Consider the following 24,762-nt stretch of genomic DNA (forward strand, 5'->3'; position numbering starts at 1 on the left):
GCCGCGCGCTTTACAAATACAACACATTTACATTGGCACGGGTTAACACCGGTAGCATCTTTCCCAGCCTGGAAGCATGCAAATAAACATGCCACACACAGATCTAGGTAACAGATGTTTTTATTCCTCCACATGCGATCACACACTGCACGCATTGCGTCATAACTTTTATAAACCCACCTTAACCCCTCCCATCAGATTACATAATTCCTGTTTAGAGTCTTCCCAGAACCGCAAGGGTCCTAGCACTCATAATATCAAGACACTACAGCACCCAGGACCAGTTTCGCCCTACTTCTGCCCAGACGTGAGTCACATATGCTCACTCTGGAAAGGAGCTGTACCCGGCTAATGAGCCCATAACTAGGGCGAAACCAGTCCTGGAACTCCAATCCATGGTTATAAAACACAGACAGACTCATAATCTGGGCCTCTGTGTAGCAGAATTCCAGCTGGCCAGTGACATGCAAAGGTAATGGTGGACATGGCTGTTACCTGTATGACCTTTGACTTTACATAGAAGTTTCCCACTTTTGACATTCCAGATGTAGAGGCGGCTGTCATCGGAGCAGGTGAGCAGAATCTGGCAGTCTGGCGAAAAGGTGCATGAATTGACCTAGTGGGGTGGCAGAAAAGACATTATATTTGTTTATAAAACTGTGGTAACCAGGTATGCACATGCTTAATAAGGAGCTGTTGTTTTGGTGAGGTTAAAACCTGCCCTTTTGCATCTTTTTGGTTTGGATGAATAAGGCTGTTGCTCTCTGATAATAATAACTTTTTGTTGATATTACATAATGGGTCGTCACCAGCGACAAGTGCCCTGTGAAACAGGCAGGCTTTAAAGGGGAAATCAATTAATGAAAAGAGAGCAGACAGTAGCTATGGAGCCCTCTGGAGGGATGCAGTTCAGCATCAGGGTACTCAGTAGGTATCTGTCTGGAATGGTGATGGGGATGCTGTCTGTTTTTATAGCGTCAGATTCTTTTTCCAAGCCCATATTTACAGAACTCCTGGACAGAAGGCGCTTGAATATATAGCGATGCTAGGGTATGTAGATACACAAGGCAGAAGCTGCCAACCCAGCCCCTGTGTTTTGCCATTTCATTACCTCCTGCAATAGCTGTGTGTTTGGTCGTTCGCAAAAAGGACGTATTTTTGAAAACTCCTGTCATTATTGCAATTATTAAAAGGGCTCTTTAAACTAATATTAATAAGAGATATTTCACGATTACTTCCATCCCATTAATCATTTTGTATTCTGTAAATAACTCAAGCAGTGGCAATCCTAGCTCCTAGAACAAGCACTGTCAAATCCAATAGGTCTTGCATCCAAGAGCTATTTGCTTTGCCAATGTGTTTTAACCATGTTGTACACCAGCGTGGCTGCTGTTCAGCATGGCTAAAAATTAATGACATGTAGGAAAGTGGTGTGGACTGGAATGTCATATAGTGGAGTGGGGAAGAGTGGTGTAGAGTGGCAAAGAGTGAAGTAGAGCGGCGAAGATTGGAGTTAAATGTAGTAGAGTGGAGTGTTGTGGAGTGGCGTAGAGTGTAATAAAGAGTTGTCGAGTAGAGTGTCATAGAGTGGCCTACAGTAGGTTGTTGTAGAGTGACATAGAGTTTAGAGTGGAGTGGTGTAGAGTGGAGTAGAGTGTCCTAGAGTGAAGTGGCATAGAGTGGAGTAGAGGGCCAAAGAGTGTAGCGAGTAGAGTAGAGTGGAGTGGAGTAGAGTGTCATAGAGTGGAGCAGCGTAGAGTGGAGTAGAGTAGAGTGTGATAGCGTTGAGGGGCTTAGACTGGAGGGTCAGTAGAGTGGAGTGGTGTATTGTGGAGTGGCGTAGAGTGGAGTTAAGTGTCATACAGTGGAGTGGTGTACCATGGAGTAAAGTGGTATAGCATTGTCATAGAGTACAGTGCTCTGGCATGAAGTGGAGTGATGTAGAGGTGAGTACAGTGACCTAGTGTGGAGTGGTGCATTGTGGAGTAGAGAGCTGTGTAGTAGAGTGGAGTGTCGTAGAGTGGAGTGTCACAGAGTGGAGTAGCTTAGAGTAGAGTATGCATGGTGTGTTATCACACTGCCATTACAGACAACACATTTTCAATTGAAATGACCATTATATTTGCACAAAAAGTTTTACTGATAAAACTATACAGCGCACAAACGATAATGTGTGGAAATAGCATCACCTATTGTACTGATCTCTTTTGATTATATTAAAATATTTGTTTTCACCACACTTCTTAATGACAAAACAACTTTGCTTTATTTGTACTGTTTTAATTTTGATATATTCCGAAATATTTGCGCAGTTCATTCACAGACATTTAAATTTTGTCTTGAGCTAGAAAAATATACCTTCTTTCCCAGTACCCGGCAAGATTATAACAAAAATCATCTCACTTTGAAGTCAGAGAAAGAAAAGTAAACACCGCCTTACCTCGAAAGCCTCACATTGACCTATGTTTTTGAGCGCACCAGCAAATGTGACAAGATAAGGACACAATTTAAAGTCCTGTTAACAGAAAGAGAGGGCTTGTGAAACAATACAAGGAGCAACGGTGAACAAGCTTGGCTCCACGGGAGAGACGAAGGCATGCTGGACAGCCTAAAACAAATAAAGCCAGCAAATAGAAAGCCAGAAAATATGAGTTATGAACCGCAAAGCCAATGGTAAGCAATGGGTGGAATGCATTTCCAGGGAATCTTTCAGAATGCCCACAAAAGTCTTATAAAAATGTGCACTTTCAGTTCTAGAAATACATTTGGATCATGTGCACTACTTTCCACAGTCCGCCTGTAGACCCATGCATTTTTAGACTCATGTATACAAGATAAGAGATAGTCATGTGCGTCTTGTAGTCGCAAGTTACAGCAAGCGTTCATTCTACATACTATGCTGCTGAATGGTAATTTCATTAAAAAAACCTGTGAAGGTCCCCCCCTCCCTAATCTAGCGTGACCTACTGATAAGGTATATCCTGTGGGACTTCTAGCCATGCAGAAGGCAGTGCAGCTCAGTTGCTAATATAGGCACATACATCCCCCTCGAGAAGCGCATAGGAGCAGCTAGCGCTGTGTCCGAAAAAAATTGACAAACTTGAGAAGTGGGTTAAATTCTTGCAATGAGATAAAATCTCACCACACAGATGTGCTTGTAAGTGCTTTGAAGTGGACTCTGCCAGTAGGAGACAGAAAAAAGTAGTTCAGTGCTCGGGGCACAGGGAGTGACTGGAAGCTTATCCTGGCATGCCTGACTCAAGAATGAGGTTCATTGCCTCCATCATGTTTGCAAAAATAGACCCAACTTGGAGGCCCTATCGAAGACGTGCTTAAAAAGGCCCTAAAGTCATCGCTTTTCTTCTAATGTTGTGGTTACTGTCCCACCTAGTGGTGGCACTGGTACCTTCTTGTACATGCATGCTCGTATCATGCACGCGTCATACGTGGCACACATCCTTCTCTGCATCAATGTCTACGTTGAGCAATTCCTTATTTCCACCAATGGGTGTGGATCAGAACCTGTTTCTCTTGGCCTCAAGGATTTCCTAAAGCATTGTCCCATTACCTCTTGAATCTTCAATGCATTTTATGCTGTTTTTATATCCATTCTATATTGGTATCTTTTGCTGCAATGAGCCATGTAAGGCTTGTCATTGACTGCAGCAGATGGATCACATGACGTCTGCCTCTTTTGTGCACCAAACATCTAGGGCACCCTGGTGCTCTCTGTGCGGCCAGCGATATAGGTCCTTCCACAACTGCCCGACGTGCATGCAGAGTAAGGGTGCACCAATCATGCAGGAGACACTGGATTTCATCATGTGTAAGAGGCATCTAGACATAAGGAAAGAGTCTTTGTTCACTGGTGGTCCCATGCAACCTAGTGACATAGAGAGGCACTCCATGCTGGGACCCATCCCATTCCACATAGAAGCCACCATCACCGGCCCTATGTAAGCACTGCAAGTCACCTCAGTAAAAGCAAAACTTAAAAGTATCGCTGCTTCAGCCTTATCCACTTGCCACAATTCAGTGAATGGGCGACAGGAGTGACAAGTCGCAGTATACACCATAGGATCCACAACATCAAAGAGAAAACCAGGAACACCCCCTGTATTCCAAGCACACCCTGCTGTGTGCTGTGCCTATGAATGTTCTCAAGTGGTCTAAATTAATTTTAGTTAGCAAGTTGGGTAGTTCGTAGTATACCTCCCTCCTGTTACCCCTGACCTGGGTTGCTGTACTGTACCGGGAAGAGAAGTCTGGGAACTCCAGAGCAACCAAGTGTGCCCCACTGAGGACAAGTGAGATGTTATGTTTTATAAATATCAATACATATTCTCTTATAACTTTAACATTTTTATTATTGCTTCTTCAATCCATTGACATTACAGTAAATATCAATTAAATAGCTGAGGATCCAAGCCACATACATCATTTTCCAATAATTTCCTTAAATCAACAATTGGTGATATCACCCCCGATGCATTTCGGGCAGAGCCCTTCTTCATTGGGGAAATAATACCACTGCAATTAAAACAAAAAAAAACCCGAATTTCTATCCAATGCTATACCTAAAGTCAATTAAAAAAAATTGGTCCAGACACACTTTCCATTGCAAAGAAATGTTTTGTTTTGCACATAACCTTTGACCCCATTGAAGGATTTACATGAAAATTGGCAGATCACAAACGTAACCAGCACAGGTCTGGTATGCCAATTTTATGCAGATTCATGCAGGGGAATAAAAGTTAAAGAGAGGAGTAAAAAAGAAGTGTATTCACATTGTAGCTCCCATGGGAAGTTTTGTTCACACCCACAGCCCCAACGGCTGATAGCATGTACACCAACCCTAGCTCGAAAGTAGAGCTTTACTCAAAAAGCATGATTTTGTTGGTGTGGGTGAAAATCCGTTCAGTAGATTTTGAGATTCTAGTGTTTAATAAAGTAACACCATTTTATTTCTCTGCTGTTTGAGATTTGTAGATTATTCACGAGCCTGCGAATAAAAGAAAGCGATCTGATTGGATGAGGAACCTTTTCTCCCATCGTCCCTTCCGAAACCGTGGTACCACAGTGGGAACTGGGGTACTAGGAGATCTGATTGGCTGCTGAAAGAGAAAAGATAATTTTGCTGCAGTCATTACGGCATGCACAGCCCCCATATCCAGTATTATGGTAAAAATGGCCTACAAAGGGCAGGGTATGTACACCCCGAGTCCTAGGCCAAAGCGATAACCATCAAAGGGCTCCCTTTAGCTTTAATTAAAAAGTGCCACAAAAGTCCAATTTCCGACTCACAAATCCCTGACACCTAAAATGCCAACTAGGGATTACAGTGTTATTTCTGGTATTGCGGCACCATTTTCAGTACCCAGTCATCATCTTACGTGTTGGGGATTCGTTGGGCATTCGTGATTTAGAAATAGGTCTCGCTATCTGAGGGAAGCTTCGGGCTATGGGGCTTGCGTGATATTCATGAATCCTATCTGGAATTTGTGAATATGAAAAAAAAGGTGAAAGGCGTGGCCAAAGTCCAAGCGCTACTGCTCAACTCTTGCACTTCGGCTGCAGTCCTTCCCTGCCATCATCCCCAAGGCCGACGGCCATGCGGAGCTGGGAATGGCTGCCTGCGCCGGGTGGTGCGCAGGAATGCCTTGCGGGGTGGGCGCCTGCTGTGGCAAAAGAGCAGCGGGCAGGGTCGGATTGGTAAGTTGGGCACTCGGGCAATGGCCGAGGGGCTGGTATCCGAGTTCCAGCTGGGCGCTGCTTTTTTGGACAGCCTGGGGGGTCGATATGGGCAGCGTCTGTGTTGTTCGGATGCTGCCAGTGGCCCAGTGGGTGCCTGAGTGGACTTTCTGAAGGCAGATGGGCATTCATTACTTCCTTTTTATCGACGGACGGAGGTGTCACTCCCTTTCTGTCGCAGGGCCGGCTCATTAATGTATGCTGATTGGACGGGGGCAGGGGGCCTGAGCAGAAGTGGCCTCAGGTGTGTTTCACCAGTGGAACTAATCCGTGAATTTTTAAAAATCTAGGTAAAGTTAAGAAAACATGCCTCTGTCAGAGACCCCACCCCTTCTTTTTATAAAACTTCGCAGAATCAGTGTTTTGCGGAGAGGCAATACGAAAATGTGGGCTACTTTTTTTCAGTGTGCCCGTGCTGGTTTTTAATCCCAATCCAACCCTGGCAGCGGGGGTTGGAAAATAACAAGATCATTAAAAATTACAATGAAATTCTCTGAAAAAAAATGTTAAAAACCGAGTTAATGTTCTGGCTCAAACGCATATAACTACTGAAATCCGCTACCTATTGTTTCTAACGCACACAGCACATGCTACAACTTGCACTGCCTGCCAGGCTCATAACACCAATCTGCCAATGACACGAAAACAAAACTAAAACAGACACAACGTTATGGAATGTGTTGGACATTAATAGGCAGTGAGAGAGAAAAAGAGAGGCAGTGTAGAAAAAGATGAGGTTGTGCGACATGAGCTATAACAATGAGGAGTACAGAGTGGTGAGGGGAGAGAGCGAGGGAGAGAGAGGCGATGTCTAGTGAGAAGGAGACAGATAGAGATGTGAGGCAAACAGAGAAAGGAGATTGAGAGAGATGAAATTGATGGGAGCGATCCATGGGGTTGAGCTGGAAGAAGGGCAGTTTACTGCAGAGAGAGGCGTGAGGTAGAGAGAGAGGTGAGGAAGAGAAAAGTTGTAGAGAGGGAGAGACGTAAATATGGGCACACAGGGGCATATTACCAAGGAGGGCAATAGGCGAATATCGCCGCGCTATTAACAAGCTGTCGCTAACAGCAGTTAGCGACAGCTTGTAGGCGATAGCGAGCGGTTTGGGGCCCGCTTTGCATGTCAGCGATATTTATCGCTAATGACATGCAAAGTGGGCGTACCCAACCCGTTAGCGACTGACAGCAGTCGCTAACGTCGCTATCGCCTATTAGCAAGGCAGGCGTAGCGATGGAAATATTCTCGCTAAGCGCGAATATCTCCAAATACTAACACCTGCCCAGGCCAGTTCTTAGCCATGTTATCCAATGGGAGGTGGATAACATGGATAAGAGCATTTTGTTGCTAATGTGTGAATATTGCTGCATTCTCAGCGATATTCACGCATTTCGCTGCTATCACCTGGATTTTTATCGCTTTTGAGATAAACCCTGCTAATAGAAAGTTATCTCAGCGATAAAAACCGGTGATGCGCAGCGATAAAAATATTGCCGATAACCCTACTTAGCGGTAAATATCGCTATTTTTTTATCCAAATCAGTTATCAGAGCGCTTTACATAGCACCAGTTACTTTCATTTTTTAGGCACGGGGAGATTAAGTGATTCACAGGGGTTTTTTGGCGTCGTTACCGAGACTCGAACCAAGTTCCCCAGGTCCGAGGTCGAGCGCCTTAGCCGTTAGGCCAACCCCTCTCCTTGGTAATATGACCCACAGAGTGAAAGACAGCATGTTGAGGGCAAGAGAGGAAGGGGTTCACTGACAAAATAGCAAACCTCAAAATATCTTACTACAAAAATATTGTAACAATAATATCGATGACAAAAATATCATCATCCTATAGTTAACATGTAAATGACTAAAATATCAAAAAATATCAAAAAAAAATAAATATTGTTGGCACTAAAATCATGGTCTATAACATCGTTTTATGAAATATATATAAATGTAAATACTAACAGTGAATATATTAAAAAATAAAACCAATAATAAAAATCAAATATATTTAACTGATTTTAAAATAAATATGACAATTATAATTATTTTCAAAAACTAAAACACACATATTTAGTAATATATAAATATATATATTTTCTTAACAATTGCTCTCGCAGCGAAGGATCACGCCGAAGCAGTAAGGTAAAAGCCTTTATTGTCATAGGGCAAAGGCAACAATCCATCCGTCATTATTCATGCTTGCCTACGCGTTTCGGTGCCGTCCGCACCTTCATCTTGGGCTGCTGGCAGTCACGGGATAGTGAGGTTACAAGACATCCACAGCCTCAGGTGCATTCATTTTGTACTGCATCCCTTCTTGTGGTGAGTGCTGGTATCTGTAGTCCAATTTAAATACCCATAGTGGGTTCCGTGATTGTCAGTTCATTTCTGCATGTTCGCAGTCGCTTTTGAAACCGGCTGTGATTAAAAGCACTTCAGTGTGCCCCGGAGGCGTTGTGACCTTTGCAAGTGTTAGACACTGCTCCGCCGTTCCGCAAAGGGTCTGGCGGAGGCAATCCGCCTGACATAGTAATGACCCCCTAAAATTGGAATTACAGGTAAAAGCAACAAAACAATCAACGTTTGTAAACTTAGATTAGGCATTAAAAAAAAACTAGCGTTATATTAAAATCAACATGAGAGGGCAGTAGATGGTCCGCCCACCAAATCAGGATGAAACTGCTGTGCTGGTGATTGAAAAGTGCTCTATTACACTATGGCTTGTGCTGCAGCCCAGGAAAAGGGCCCCAACACAGCACAGTGTAATAGAGCACTTTGTGGACATCCATGCACTGTGTGCAATGCACCATGTGGTGCATGGCACATGGTGCATGAATGTGTGTGGGGGCACTACATGTGCCCCAGGGCCACTTTGCAGTGGCCCACGAGGGACGGGGACTCTGTTTGGGGCCCCCAAAGTCCCCTTCTGAAAGCCTTTTCATGGAAGTGGGTCTGCTATGAAAAGGCTGTTGAAAAGGGACATAGTAATCCTGATGGCGGTTCCTGCATCTGCACCGCCGCTATTCAGGGTTTTCAATTCTGACCGCCGCCCCATTGGGATCACTGATGCCCGCGGAGGCAGCAATCTCCCCTCCGACAGACAAGGATGAATGAAGGGGCGGATTACGATAGCTGATTACGATAGCGAGTGGATCGCCACCGCCGGCCCGGCAATCCGCCCGCCATCAAAAGGTGATTTACCCATCGCCATATTATGAGGGCGGTGGGAATCACTATTGTTCCGCTATGGTCGGAAAGACCGACCGCCACAGTTCCTCAAGGTGGTCCTTTTCCGCCCGCCTTTCGGAACCCTGAACCAGGCAATCATTGCGGCGGTGCCTTGCAGGCAATACCGTAGTGATTACAATAGGCCTCTCCGCCTGTCTTTTAGCAGCTTACCCGCTGCAAAAAGGCAGGCAGAGGTTTTGGGGGGGGGGGATGGAGGGCCCCGGGGGGTGAGTCAGCTGTGCACTGGGGGGGGTACCCCCCTCCATTTCCATGCACAAGGTGGCAGGCGCGCGGTGCCTGCCACGTTGTGCAGTGAAATGCCCAACATGGCCATTTCACATTGTAGCGGGTGCTGCAGCCAAAATCAACCGCCGCAATGTTAAATCGCCAGATGCGACTGCCGAGGTGGCAGTCGCATCATAATTAGGGTGGCGGGACCCCGCATGGCAGGCGGGCGGTCCCGTTGCCGCTAGGGTGGCGGGCAGACTAAAGTCTGCCCGCCATCCTAATAACCCCCTTAGCACGTATTAAATATAATAAGGTAACCAGTATGGTTCTATTGAGCATCAGATGTTCCTTACCATAGTGATAAACGACCTTGGAGTTTTTTTTAGCATGACAGGACATGTAAATCATTATGTATACATGTCCTTCTTTTTAAATACCATGCACACTGTCATATGAGATTTTAGTGCTTGCAATAGAGGTGACATTTAATTTTTAAAAAGAAAGGCTTAGGCCTGGCAAAAGGCTGAAATGACAGTTTTAAACTTCAGTACACACTGCAGTGGCAGGCCTGAAACATGCTTTTAAATGCTACTTTAGAGGGTGACACAATGAGTGCTGCGATACCAAAGGGGATGCTCCGTCCGGTTGTATGACGAACCATCGCGCGCAATCGCATCGCGGCACTTTACATCGCGGCCACTACATCGCATCGGCCGTTACACCGGCCATTATTTCCTCGCAAGCATTTGCGCCGCAAATGCGGCAATTTCATTGGATCGCGTGTCACATTGCCGATTTAACATCGCGCGACATGACAACGCGATGTGCTACCCTACACTTAAAAAAAATCTTCGGCCAATGGGTTTGTGGGGGGGGTGGGGGTATATATAGTATTGCCCACCGCGTCACCAGCCATTTGTGCCTGTGACCCTGTCGACATAGTTTGGAATAAGTAAGTCTTCTGCCCTCTGTTGAAATCGTTAGCCCCTTTATTTTTTGTGCCTTTGACTCGTTTCTCGTGCCCTTCTGTCCTCTCTTCCCCCTCTTTTTCGTGTCGTTCTGCTCTCTGTTCCCCTCGTTTTTGGTGTCCTCTGTCTGCCTCGCTTTTTGTGGCCTTTTGCCCTCAGTTGAAATCGTTGCACCCTCTGTTTCCCTCGTTTTGGGTGGTCTTCTGCCCTCTGTTTAAATCGTTAGCCCCTTGATTTTTTGTGCCTTTCACTCGTTTCTCGTGCCCTTCTGTCCTCTCTTCCCCCTCTTTTTCGTATCGTTCTGCTCTCTGTTCCCCTCGTTTTTGGTGTCCTCTGTCTGCCTCGCTTTTTGTGGCCTTTTGCCCTCAGTTGAAATCGTTGCACCCTCTGTTTCCCTCGTTTTGGGTGGTCTTCTGCCCTCTGTTTAAATCGTTAGCCCCTTGATTTTTTGTGCCTTTCACTCGTTTCTCGTGCCCTTCTGTCCGCTCTTCCCCCTCTTTTTCGTGTCCTTCTGCTCTCTGTTCCCCTCGTTTTTGGTGTCCTCTGTCTGCCTCGTTTTTTGTGGCCTTTTGCCCTCAGTTTCAATCGTTATGCCCTCTGGTCAGCAAACTATCCCTCCTCCCCTGCCCTGAGCCCTTTAAAATAAGTCCATGCTCCAAAAAGTCCCCCAGCCTCCCTGCCCATAACCCTAAGAAACTGTTCCCTACCCCCGTGAACTACTCTAACTCTGCTCCCTACCCTCCCTGGGGGCCTAAAAATGTCCCCTGCCCTGCACCCTAGAAATTATCCCCTACATCCCTAAACTACCCCGACCCTGCCTCGACTTTGTAAATGGTCCCTGCTTTGTCTGCTAGAGCCCTACAACGGAAGCCTATGCCCAAATGGATGGGTGGATTTAGTTTGTAAAGTTTTATTGATTGCGATTTAATATAGCGCGAACTTTGCCCGAAGGTGTCAGAGCGCTTTACATAAGAACATGTTGCAAAACCTAAGGACTTAGGATTACATGCGTTAGATAAAAGATACAAATATGAAAACATTGCAAATGTACTAGATGTAGTCACACAAAGAAGAGACTGTAGATTATCGTTATATTGCGATGTACATAGGGAAGGGATATGAATGGATATACTGCAAGAGTCACATAGGAATGGTAGAGTACAAAGGTCTACTGCATATACTAGTGATTACAGTTATCTCTATATACAGAAAAGGTGGTCGGAGGGGGATGCAGTGGGTGGATGGATGCATGATGGATGGGTGGATGGATGCATGATGGATGGGTGGATGGATGCGTGGATGGATGTATGCATGATGCATGGATAGATGGGTGCATGGATGGGTGTATGGGTGGATGCATGGATGGGTGGGTGACTGGATGGCGGATGGGGATGCAGTGGGTGGATGGATGCATGATGGATGGGTAGATGGATGCATGATGGATGGGTGGATGGATGCGTGGATGGATGTATGCATGATGCATGGATAGATGGGTGCATGGATGGGTGTATGGGTGGATGCATGGATGGGTGGGTGACTGGATGGCGATGGGGATGCAGTGGGTGGATGGATGCATGATGGATGGGTGGATGGATGCGTGGATGGATGTATGCATGATGCATGGATAGATGGGTGCATGGATGGGTGTATGGGTGGATGCATGGATGGGTGGGTGACTGGATGGCGGATGGGGATGCAGTGGGTGGATGGATGCATGATGGATGGGTGGATGGATGCGTGGATGGATGTATGCATGATGCATGGATAGATGGGTGCATGGATAGATGGGTGCATGGATGGGTGTATGGGTGGATGCATGGATGGGTGGGTGACTGGATGGCGGACGGGGATGCAGTGGGTGGATGGATGCATGATGGATGGGTGGATGGATGCATGATGGATGGATGGATGGATGCATGGGTGTATGGGGTGTGAGTGAGTGCGCAGAGAAGATGCGCTCCGTGTCTATGATCAAAGCGGTCTACAAAAACTGCATGTAGGCAGAGGGAGGGATGGTGCAGGCGGAGGGGAGATGGTGCAGGCAGAGGGAGGGATGGTGCAGGCGGAGGGGAGATGGTGCAAGCAGAGGGAGGGATGGTGCAGGCGGAGGGGAGATGGTGCAGGCAGAGGGAGGGATGGTGCAGGCGGAGGGGAGATGGTGCAAGCATAGGGAGGGATGGTGCAGGCGGAGGGGAGATGGTGCAAGCAGAGGGAGGGATGGTGCAGGCGGAGGGGAGATGGTGCAGGCAGAGGGAGGGATGGTCCATCCGGTAAGTTGTGAGGGGGTGACACCATGGGTTACCCGCACCGGGTGACACCAACCCTAGTGACGCCACTGATTAGAATCTTCAAAGAAAATGAAGGACGAAAATGTCACTATAAAATCTGTATGTATTTTATTCGCTAGTAAATATCTAAAACCAATAAATTTATTTTGTTAAGGCTATCTTGGACAAGAGGTCACGTTGTTGCCTGCATCACATGGCACTAATTGTGTGCTTCAAATATCTTGGAACACCAACAGGCAGCAGAAACCAAAGGTAATTTGCCTTACAGTGGCCTTTGTTATGTAATTATCGATTTATGTATATGCAAACCTTTCCATCTGGGTCAGATTTGATTCATTCTGCCCTCCGCTTTATAAGCCAAGGAAAGCACATCGTTTTGCTTTGATGCTTAAATAAATGTCTCACTTTCAGCTGTTTATATTGTATATTTTTTTCTGGCATATTTCTCTTAGATCATCACAAATCAGGTGGTCGACACGTCGTTGCCTGCATCACACAGCACTAATTTAGTGCTTCAAATATCTTGGAACACCAACAGGCAGCAGAATACAAAGGTAATTTGCCTTACAGCATACATGCAGTTTTTGTAGACCGCTTTGATCATAGACACGGAGCGCATCTTCTCTTCATAACTTGCAGTTTATCGGCCGCAACGTCCTCGCGGGCGTTTGCAAGCAGCAAAACATAAGGACTTTGCGTTGGATTACACGCGTTACATAAAAGATAGAATCGAATACACTTGCAAATGTCCCATATGCACTTGAAGCAAAGTGTCGCATAGTACCATGGCAGGTGGATGTGTTGGTGGTTGGATGGTTTGTTGGATGGATGGGTTGGTGGATGGGTTTTGTGATTGCATAAATTGGTGCTGGCTTGGCTTGATATACCCAACGTTAGACTAATCTCTATTTTGCCTCTTAAAATAGCCCGTCGCCACCGTGAGGCTTTGTGTGGTTATCCAAACACTGAGAAGAAGGCCATCCAAAGCGTAAAACAACGATACAGGTATATTAATGAAATGTCCCATTTACTCTTACGACACAAACTAGTGTCTGGGAGGTATGTGCTGCATAGTACCATGGAATTGAATGTCTTTGCTGTTTGGTCTATTAGGCGCGTAATAATGGCACCGCAAACAATTTTTTTTTTATGTACAGAAAAAAATTGCTATGTTTCGTACTAGTTTTGTAGTACAGTACTTATAACATAGAAAACCTTTAAAGACTTGCAAATGCAAATAGTGTAGTTGAAAGAACAAAGTAGTAATGCCAGGGAAACCGTAATGCCACCGCTAACCTTTCTGTCTTACTTCCTGTTACAGATTTTTAAAGGTCACGGAGGTGCAAGTCCAGCAAAGATTTAAGGTTTCGACGCTAAGTGCAGCAGATTAGCACAAAAGGTAAACATGAATTTGCAATGCAATAGGTCCAGCATTAGGCAAGTTGGCTTTATTTCAACGGGACATGACAAAATTGTTATTTATGTTTTTTTTTATATTGTGACATTAATAGCTTTGTCCTTAACAATCTTAATACTTGTATTTCTGTGCAATGTGACACCTATAGCCTTGTAAATGCAACATGTTTGTGATTGACGTCACTTACACGCATTGATGTTACAAATTCACGTTTTTTATAATAAAATAATGTTTTTTTAAATAAAAGCTATTGTAATTTATAATGGCAATCGCTTAAACTTTAGTAACTAATCTTGGGGAGGTTATGTTTTTTTTTTTTCACGCGGGCCTTTCATCCTTCTGGGGACGATTGGGATGGAGGTTTACTGGCGCGGGTGCAGGGGTGTATGCAGTGCTCTATGCATTTTGTGTCCGCCATTAGGGAAATTGTGTCTTTCTTATGCATTTTAAGAGGAATGTGTTTGTTTGTTTACTACCGAAAATGTCTTTGTTACTATTTTCAAAATACATTTTCTGTTATCTTCCTGTTAAAAAAGCATTTAAATTTTTTTGTTACAGCAAATGTCTGATCCAAAGATGGCGCAATATATCACGTCAAGCAGAGGAAATCGCCTCCTCAAACACAGCGGTTATATATATTGCAAGGAGAGAAATTCTGAGCCACGGGGTCATTGGAAGTGTGTGCAATATTACTCAAGGCATTGCAGAGGACGAGCGGTTACTCTGGGTGAGTCTGTTTTAAGAAGCACAGAGCATAACCACTCGGCCTCTGCAACTGCTATTGAAGTTAGAGAATCGATAAACGAGATGAAAATGCTTGCAGGCAACTCCAATGACCCTTGTGGTGCAATTTTAAGGGAGGTTTCACAACATATTACTGAACATGTGGCTAGTAGTATGCCTGCCATCCCCAGCTTATGTCGAATGATCCAACGTAAGAAACTTGCGAATCATCCAAAAAGTGTGGCACCACAAACTTTTGGGGATATTGAAATTCCTGCTGAACTCTCTGTCACCGTTTCTAAGGAACAGTTTCTTCTGTATGACAATGAAAATTGTCATAAGCGCATTTTAATATTCAGCACCCCCCGTAATCTTAACCGCTTGGAGAACAGTGATGTGTGGATGCTTGATGGGACCTTTAAAAGCACGCCCACCCCTTTCACTCAAATCTACACCATTCACGGGTACGTCAACGACATTGTAGTTCCTTTAGTCTACAGTTTATTACCAGACAAACAATCCTCAACGTATACTGAGTTTTTGTCAGTTGTAAAATCTAAAATCCCAAACAAAAGTCCGAGAAAAGTAATCATGGACTTTGAATTACCCATGATAAATGTTGTAAAGAAAGTGTACATTGATACCCAAATACAAGGATGTTATTTTCACTTTCACCAGGCTATTTGGCGCAAAATTCAAAAAACATCCCTTATTGAGGATTATGTGTCTGATAGTAAACTGCAGTTTGAGCTGAAAAAACTAGCTGGTCTTTGCTTTGTTCCTCCTGATAGTGTAGATGACTACTACACAGTCAGAATATTTTATGGTAAACGAGGACAAATTGGCACCCTTATTAAATTATTTTGAAGACACATGGATTGGGCATCTAAGCAGGTCGGGTTGCCGGAGGAAACCACGTTTTCTTGTGGACTGGTGGAACTGCTACTCAACCTGCTTAGAGGGAGGAGCAAAGACAAACAATTCCCTTGAGGGTTGGCACAACTCTTTAAACAAAAGTATTGGGAAACCGCACCCTAATTTCTACTCTTTTCTTGAAATTTTAAAAAAGGAGCAAAGTTTCCAGGAAATGCGAATGTCACAGTGTTTAGCAGCTAATCTGCATCCGCGTGTTTGCCCCCGTTCAAAGGAAATGTCTGTCCGACTTTTGGCAGTATTAAAACTTTTCCCCTTGTCTGTGCCTTCTGACTACCTGTCTTCCATCGCACATGTACTTAATTCCTTTGGGTAAAAAATATATGTGTTGTATTCCATCCTCTGAATCATTACTGTTGTGCCCGATAACCCTGTCTGTAAATTCTACCCCCTATCGTGTTTACATTTTCCCATGGATATGTACTATTATTTAATTCATTTTGGGGCTATTGCATACCTAGGAAGTTTGGAAGTAAATTGTATCGATGCAATGTAAACCAAATAAAAATGTACAAACTTATTTATTGTGTTTACCAAATCAAAATGTACAACGTGTTTATTGTGTTTACCAAATAAAATGTTTATTGTGTTTGACTATTAAATATGTACAAACGTTGCTTTTGTGTTTGACAAATAAAAATGTACAAACTTGATTCTTGTGTATTTTTGTATGTGACATTACAGATCACCTTGCATGACACATTGGCGTAATTATTTAGCGGGTATGCTTGCAGTATGCCATCCATCCACCCATCCCACCCACCCACATCCACCCACCCATGCCATCCATCACACCCACCCACCCATCACCCATCCACCCATCCCACCCACCCACATCCATCCACCCATGCCATCCATCACACCCACCCACCCATCACCCATCCACCCATCCCACCCACCCACATCCATCCCATCCACCCACCCACCCAGCCACCACCCAACCAGCCATCCATCCATTAATCCACCATCACCCATCCACCCAACCCACCCCACCCCACGACATCCATCCATCCCATCCCACCCACATCCATCCACCCATCCCATCCCACCCACCCATCCATCCATTAATCAACCATCCACCCATCCCACCCACATCCACCCACCCATGCCATCCATCACACCCACCCACCCATCACCCATCCACCCATCCCACCCACCCACATCCACCCACCCATCACACCCACCCACCCACATCCATCCACCCATGCCATCCATCACACCCACCCACCCATCCACCCATCCCACCCACCCACATCCATCCCATCCATCCCACCCACCCACCCACCCAGCCACCACCCAACCAGCCATCCATCCATTAATCCACCATCACCCATCCACCCAACCCACCCCACGACATCCATCCATCCCATCCCACCCACATCCATCCACCCATCCCATCCCACCCACCCATCCATCCATTAATCACCCATCCACCCATCCCACCCACCCACATCCACCCACCCATGCCATCCATCACACCCACCCATCACCAATCCACCCATCCTACCCACCCACATCCATCCACCCATGCCATCCATCACACCCACCCACCCATCACCCATCCACCCATCCCACCCACCCACATCCATCCCATCCATCCCACCCACCCACCCACCCAGCCACCACCCAACCAGCCATCCATCCATTAATCCACCATCACCCATCCACCCAACCCACCCCACGACATCCATCCATCCCATCCCACCCACATCCATCCACCCATCCCATCCCACCCACCCATCCATCCATTAATCCCCCATCACCCATCCACCCATCCCACCCCACCACATCCATCCCATCCCACCCACATCCATCCACCCACCCATCCATTAGTCCACCATCACCCATCCACCCATCCCACCCACATTCATCCACCCATGCCATCCATCACACCCACCCACCCATCACCCATCCACCCAGCTTTTGTGTTTGACCCACCCACCCATCCATCCATAAATCCACCAGGACCCATCCAACCCACCCGCCCATCCATCCAGCCATCAGATGTTTATAAAATATGATGCATCCACCCATCAGATGTTTATTAAATATGATGCATCCACCCATCAGATGTTTATTAAATATGATGCCTGAATCATATGTTTATGAAATATGATGCATGAATAAATATGATGCATATATCATATATCATATCTGCTTGCCATCTTGCTATGAGTGGAGGCTCGAACCTTGTCTGACAGCACCAAAGTCTGGCAACCGATCCGTCAGACCACATGTTGTTGTCTTTATTGACGCTGTAATTGCCACATGGTGTTGCAGTTACACATTGCAATATCATATGTGGCTCCTACTGTTTAAAATTACGGCATTTCCATATCTCTCAAAAGTCTCCAAAATAAAAAAGCCACTTAATGTAAAGAATGCCGTAATGCATATCTGTTAATGTCTCAATAAAAAAAAGCCCGGTACAGAAATATCTGTTCATGTTTCAATAAACCAATCACGTAAATAAACAAATATGCCCGATGTATTGGCAAAACCAACTCTCGGCAAAAGTCTCTTCTTAAATAACCAAGTCAAAAGTGTGTTCTTAAATAAAAGTCAAAAGTGTGTTCTTAAATAAACAAACGTAAATAAACATGTATTGGCAAAACCAACTCTACAAATATGCCCGATGTATTGGCTAAACCAACTCTCGGCAAAAGTCTCTTCTTAAATAACCAAGTCAAATTAAATAAAGAAGGCTAAAGTCAGTCTCTTTTCCGATGTAATGGTTAACGATGTACATGGCAACGCGATGCACTTGCATGCGTCCTGATGACATGCGATGTGATGTCGTGCACGATGTAACAGCAGCGATGCACTGTCACTGCGATGCGATATTTCCGCTGTAACCGGTGCTTCCCGCTCCGTCCATCACACCCCCTTTTGTACCACAATGAGTGCTGCAGCTTACTTGTAGCCTTTAATTTACAGGCCCTAGGTACATATAGTATCATATACGAGGGACTAATAAGATACTTAAATGTGCAAATTAGGTGTGTGGCAATTTTACCATGTTTAAAAATGGATAGCACAAGCACTTTAGCACTCTGGTTCATATGGGTAAAGTACACAGAGTTCTAAGGCATTTAAAAAAACTGTTCAACAAAAGAAGGCGAAAATCTAGGGTGACCCTGCAGAATGGGAACATTTTCAATACAGACCAATGAACTAAAAAGATTTTTAAAAAAAGACCATGGTCCAAAAAGTTTGTTTCAAAAGCACTATATAAATGCCACATTAGTCTTAGAAAACTAGCTCTTCTAAAAAGAGAAATTTCATTTTTATCCCGCCTTTCTCTCCATCGCATTGTTGGTCTTCTGTTTTGTTACTTTTTTAAACTACTAGAAATGCAGGAAGGCAACACATTCACACTTTGGGGCCCATTAGGATCTCGGGCGGATCGCCACCGCCCACATGGTGGTGGCGATCCGCCCGAGACCCGTCCCCGCCCGCCACCCATTTCCCCCCGCCATATTACCATGGCGGGGGGACCGCGATGGACGGAAAGCCCGTCCGCCGCTTTTTTGCCCGGTCAACTTGTCGACCGGGTGGAAAAGTGTTTAACCGCATGCGCGCTAGCGGTTTTCCCGCTGTGCGCTGAAGTTTTGTAAACACCACGTTACATGACGAGCTCAGCTCGTCATGAGCATACGAGAGGTGTACCTCATGACGAGCTGAGCTCGTCATCAGCGTGGAAGGGGTTAATATTGTGGCGGTGTCTGTTAGACACCGCCAGCCATATTACCATGGGTGCGGAAACATACCTTTCCGTGGCGGCATTGCCGTCACGGAAAGGCATGCGGGAATTGACTGCGGGGGCCTGTTGCGGGCCCCCAGGGACTCCGGGGGGGTGGGGGGTGCACATGGGGGTACCTATGGTACCCCCCTGCAGTTCCATGCACAACATGGCAGGCAGTGCGCCGTGCCTGCCATGTTGTGCATGGAAGTGCACGACATGCCTTCCTGGCATTGTGACGGGCGGTGCTGAGTGCACCGCTACCCACAATGACAGGAATGCAGGATGCGTCTGCCACTGTGGTGGGCGCATCCTAATGGCCCCCACGGGACCCTCCCCTTATGGCGGGCGGTCCCATTGCCCAATAGGATGGCGGGCGGTTGTTATGTTGATTTTCTAGTGAATGGGACTTCAAATCAGCGGAAAGTGACTACAAATGCATCCGTGCTTTGTAGAAGATATTTCCAATGCCTGATTATTGTGCTTTGCCTCAGGTGCTACCCTCTTGGGTCCCATTACCTTGAGCATCAGATGTTCCACACCTTTACTTCTACCCTTATTTCAATTTTAGGACCTGCGATTCACCTGGCTCACCGTTACCTGAACTGGCTAATATGCTGTTCTAAAACCAGGCGCAGCCAATAAGACTCTTGTGCTGGTCTGGATAACTGTGAGTCTTGGGGAAGGCCAGTGGCGGCTTGTGATGTTTGAAAGTGGTGCGGCGTAAACGTTGGGCATGACTTTTATATAGCGGGCGATTTGAACAAGTTCAATAGACAAACCTGGGGTCCAGGGTTAGTCCCTCTCCCAGAAAGAAATGAAAAAAAGATTGGCAAATGGTGCAATTTAAAGCAAATGAATGTAGTGATAAAGCAAGGCTTATAAAACAATGGGCATGTATAGTCTTGAAATATTAAACACATTAAAAACTGCCCCATATCTTCCTGTATTAATATGTTCAAGTTACTGTAAAGTGTAAATTGTTCAGCATGACAACTTTAGCCCTTTTAAATGTATGCTTGCCCAGTGTCTTGCACTGCACGCACTATTAGCTTTGGAAAAATTTGCTCTAACCAGACTTCGAGAAGCACCCAGAGCTGCTGGCTTCAACTAGTCATATACAAATATGTGCAGAGAGGTCTTTAAGTGGAATGAAAATAGTGGCGGCTCTCTATAAAGGAAAATGTCAAATAAGTGGGATGAAAATAGTGGCGGCTCTCTATAAAGGAAAATGTCAAATAAGTGGGATGAAAATAGTGGCGGCTCTCTATAAAGGAAAATGTCAAATAAGTGGGATGAAAATAGTGGCGGCTCTCTATAAAGGAACAAGTCAAATACTTTTTGTGATTCCCATAGAGTGCCACCTGACCGGTATTTTGGTTTCCCTCTGAGAAGTAATTGTATCCAGATAAGTGGCACAACAACTGACATACACCGTCAGTACGATTGGCTTCTCAATGGGTGTTAGCTGTATGAGTGACAACAATTTGTTATAAATAATTATCGTTGGAAATGTTTAAATTCTGAAACTGTGAGTCTGCGAATTAAATAGTATAGAGGCCTGTGGACGGAGTTTTGACCTTCATCTATGTTAGATATGAGTCCTCTTTTTGCTGCATATCTTGTCCATTTGAACATCTTCAACCACCTCTCTTTCCTCTTCAGCACCCTCTTTTCACTCTTCCCCGAATGAACTTCCCCGCATCTCTGTCACTTCACCACCTCCAAACACTTATTACACTCCCTCTTGCCTCAGAGTGAGGCGGGGCAGGCAGCCTAAACAAACAGCCCAGCCCAGACTATACATCGATTTATTTAGAGATACAATCATATCTCTAAATAAATCGATCTATTTAATATGTTTTTATGTGTAGGAATTTCAGAGGGTGCAGCGCCTCAGCCCTAATGGAGAAACCACCCCTGATTGTCAACTATTTCGAAATTATGGATGTCAAAAGTAAAAAAAATCGGAGTGCTGCCTCATCTTGTTTAATTTTCAGTCAAATAACGGTTAACTTAAGTGTTTTTTTATTATTTTCCTTTAAAGTCATTCTCTCACCAATAACTTCTCAGAAAAGGCCTAATTATTAATGGCATGACTGTGGGTGAATAACTGTATTTCAAATTAGGAATATACCTAATGTAAGGCATTATTTTTGCATGAAAACTAACTGCACAATAAGCTACCTAATAACAATTAAAACTGAGTTGCTACCTTCACTTCTCATCACATTCTATTTTGTTTAAGCTGCCTTCACCAAACCCTTTGAACACGCGCACAGCTCGCGCCAGAGATGGTTCTGTTGATGTGAAAGTGTTGTCTATAAAGCGCGTCACTGTTTCCAAAGGCGCATTACACTGACAGTCTATTTTACCGGCCGTCCATTGGGGTAGGACTCAGGTGACGGGGAGTCGAGAATGTTTTCCTTTCCGAATGCTGTGTTCCCGACTCTGCCCCACTCGCCTCCCGGCACCCCTCATGAACCCACACTCGCTGCGCGCGTCATAGGTTTCAGCTGTACTGTACTGGCCAGTGTTCGAAGGTTATGAGATTAACCTTTTTAAATTCTAAGTCGCTTTTTTGTCACCCTTTTCGGTGCAATTGGGTGTACGTGTCACGTACACCCAATTGCACCGAAAAGAGTGATACGTGCAGTAATCATTAATGGACAATACAATTTGAATCTTGATTTATATCTGTATCGACGTCATCACGCTTTAATATTTGTATTTTTGTGCGGCCCTCCACTGGTCAATCGGCAAAGTGTGCGCTAGATAAAAATTATACATAAAAGAAAAAAATAAATCCTGGGGTTTTCGCCACTCGGTGCAGTTGGGATGAGCCTAGAAGATCAAGCGCCTGGATACCCTCACGACCCCGGTGACAGGCCGCGCTCTACAAATCCACCTGACATATATGACACGAACGCTTGCAGTTTGCACTCACCTCGCCTTTGTGCCTCGCAAAATATTTGGTTTGCACAGCGCCGAAGCTCTCGGCTGCGTTCCGCCACATGGCGCTAGAGCAGCGCCCTGAGGTGAGCGCCTCTCTGCCCCGGTGTCACGCCCGCTCCGGTGCTCGGTGCACCCAGACTGGCAGCGCACGGCACTGCCCGGTGCCAGCGCCCTCGGCCGGCGGTGACCGCAGCGCCCGCCCCGCCTGAGGCCTGCAGCCGAGTGTACACACACAGCCCGCAGTCAGTCCCCTTGGTTACGGGCCCTCGGCTCGGCTGGGCCTTCCTGCAGTGCCCGGGCGCAGGCCAGGCCTCCCTCCCTCCCGGCTGGAAACAGGCTCATTCAAACTTTGCGACCAACCCTTTTCTCCTGTCAAGGTCGACGTCTCAAACACATGGCCTAATTTCTCATCAAAGTAAAAATGTCCTAATTGCTTCCTGCTCTGGCGTTCCTCGTGCAATATTGATTATATACCTGCCAATAGACCAGATTTAGGCAGGAGACTCCCGATTTTTCAAGCCGGGTACCGCCGAGCTCTTTGCCAGGGCCGTTTTTTTGCCGTTTTTGTTACAGGGACGTTTTTACAATTCTGCTGCAAAAACGGCCCTGTAACAAAAACAGCCCCCCAGAGTCCCAAAAAACGGCCCCCACCCGTGCGGCGCACCGGGGGATTGCCCGGTGCTAGCTACGGCCAGTCCGGGCCTGGGGACAAGCACAGGAAAAGGAAGGAAGCTGACCTAAGCGTATGAATAACAAGCAAGTAAATGAAACTGACAATGAAGCAAATTAATGGTAAGCAATTGGTAGCCTCTATGCCTCCTGTAAGGGAGCAATAGGTCATGCAAGGGGCAGCACGTGCGCTGTCTTAGGTGAGACCTAAAAAGGATTTCCAGACTTCCCACTAAAATAATCCATCCAGTTATGCTTCTGATGGTGTTGACTTCTTCCATTGTATGTTGAGCCAATACTCGACAGAGCTTTGAAATGTCAGAGATTGTCACAGGAGTACACTGGTACAGAAGGCCGGAATTAGAGTTTGGCAGCTGTGGGGCATAAGCGAATAAGTGGCGAATGTCCTGTCCATCCTATTCAGAGCGCATAGACATTAATAGACCCTATAGCGGGTGGACGGGACATCTGGAAATCTCTCAATCCAACCCAAAGACATGCAAGATATATCTGGAGGCCGCATAGTGTGCAGGGGTGCAGCGAGTGGGTGGGCCGACCAGATCACACCGTCTAGGGGTGCTAAGGCTCTACGTTTCCACTCTGGATGCATAGGTTTTTATATAGCGCAATATCACCGCCAGGTCTCAAAGCTTGTAGTGTGTGAATAGGGAGTGCAGAGTACATAGGGAGTGCAGAGTGCAGAGTGCATAGGGAGTGCAGAGTGCATAGGGAGTGCAGAGTGCATAGGGAGTGAAGAGTGCATAGGGAGTGCAGAGTGCAGAGTGCATAGGGAGTGCAGAGTGCATAGGGAGCGCAGAGTGCATAGGGAGTGCAGAGTGCATAGGGAGTGCAGAGTGCATAGGGAGTGTAGAGTGCATAGGGAGTGTAGAGTGCATAGAGAGTGCAGAGTGCATAGGGAGTGCAGAGTTTAGAGTGCATAGGGAGTTTAGAGTGCATAGGGAGTTTAGAGTGCATAGGGAGTGCAGAGTGCATAGGGAGTGCAGAGTGCATAGGGAGTGCAGAGTGCATAGGGAGTGCAGAGTGAGTAGGGAGTGCTAGGGAGTGCTAGAGAGTGCAGAGTGAGTAGGGAGTGCTAGAGAGTGCAGAGTGAGTAGGGAGTTCTAGGGAGTGCTAGAGAGTGCAGAGTGAGTAGGGAGTGCTAGGGAGTGCTAGAGAGTGCAGAGTGACTGCAGAGAGTAAGCTAATGGCAATGTAAATGACTGCCATTTATTTATATGTTTTCAAAACCAACACATAAATAAAAATTGTGTCATTTACAATGCCAATAATCTAACTTTTCCAAAGGCGAAACCATTGCATTGTAAATGCTTTTTTTAAATGGGTCCTTGTGTTAGTGTGGTATATAAATAAATAATACCGGATCTAGGTTTTACTGGACATAGCAATAACAGATAGCTCAATAAATAAGAGTCAAGATTCGAGGTAGTAGGAGTTTGCAGGTTTAATACAGCATAAGGACAGGAACAGGACAACCTGCACAGGAATAGGATGGCAGGGCCTGACAGGGGGGCAGGATTGGACTGACGTGGCCCGACAGCTGCCGGGGCTGGATCTGGGATGAGCGCGCTAACATTTAATAACAGTACACAAGCATATATACTAAAACAGTTGCATTACAATGAATACAGTAGGCGGAGCAGTGGGTGTGGTCAATAGCAGTCGCGAAAGATAAGGGTGAAAGTAGGTGTAACAAGAGGCGTATACATAGACATGTGATGTAAACGTAACAGAATATGTCATAAATGGGGCGGAAACATGGAGGGGGCTACCTAAGGAGCCGGGACCTCTAACCTAATGGTGCGCGCAAACTGACAATGACGTGTTACTAGGAGAAGCTGGGGG

General features: G+C 45.8%; 1 protein-coding gene and 1 long non-coding RNA gene across 2 annotated transcripts in view; one reads left to right on the plus strand and one right to left on the minus strand.

Annotated features, from left to right (window-relative positions):
• WDR38 (WD repeat domain 38) overlaps positions 1–22,303 on the minus strand; it is a 61,668-nt gene extending 39,365 nt beyond the window's left edge. The window contains exons 1-2 of the mRNA XM_078640805.1: positions 22,223–22,303; positions 496–616 (exon numbers count right to left, since the gene is read on the minus strand). Coding sequence (XP_078496931.1) covers positions 496–616; positions 22,223–22,291 — 190 coding nt within the window. The 5' untranslated portion in view covers positions 22,292–22,303. The remainder of the gene's footprint in view (positions 1–495; positions 617–22,222) is intronic.
• On the plus strand, positions 13,386–14,785 carry LOC144752994 (uncharacterized). The gene is made up of 3 exons (XR_013594164.1): positions 13,386–13,465; positions 13,782–13,859; positions 14,436–14,785. It is a non-coding gene; the product is annotated as an uncharacterized LOC144752994 (long non-coding RNA).
• Positions 22,304–24,762: the final 2,459 nt, after the last annotated feature.

The sequence above is a fragment of the Lissotriton helveticus genome, chromosome 5_1 (assembly GCF_964261635.1).
Source record: "Lissotriton helveticus chromosome 5_1, aLisHel1.1, whole genome shotgun sequence".
NCBI classification, from domain to species: Eukaryota; Metazoa; Chordata; class Amphibia; order Caudata; family Salamandridae; genus Lissotriton; species Lissotriton helveticus.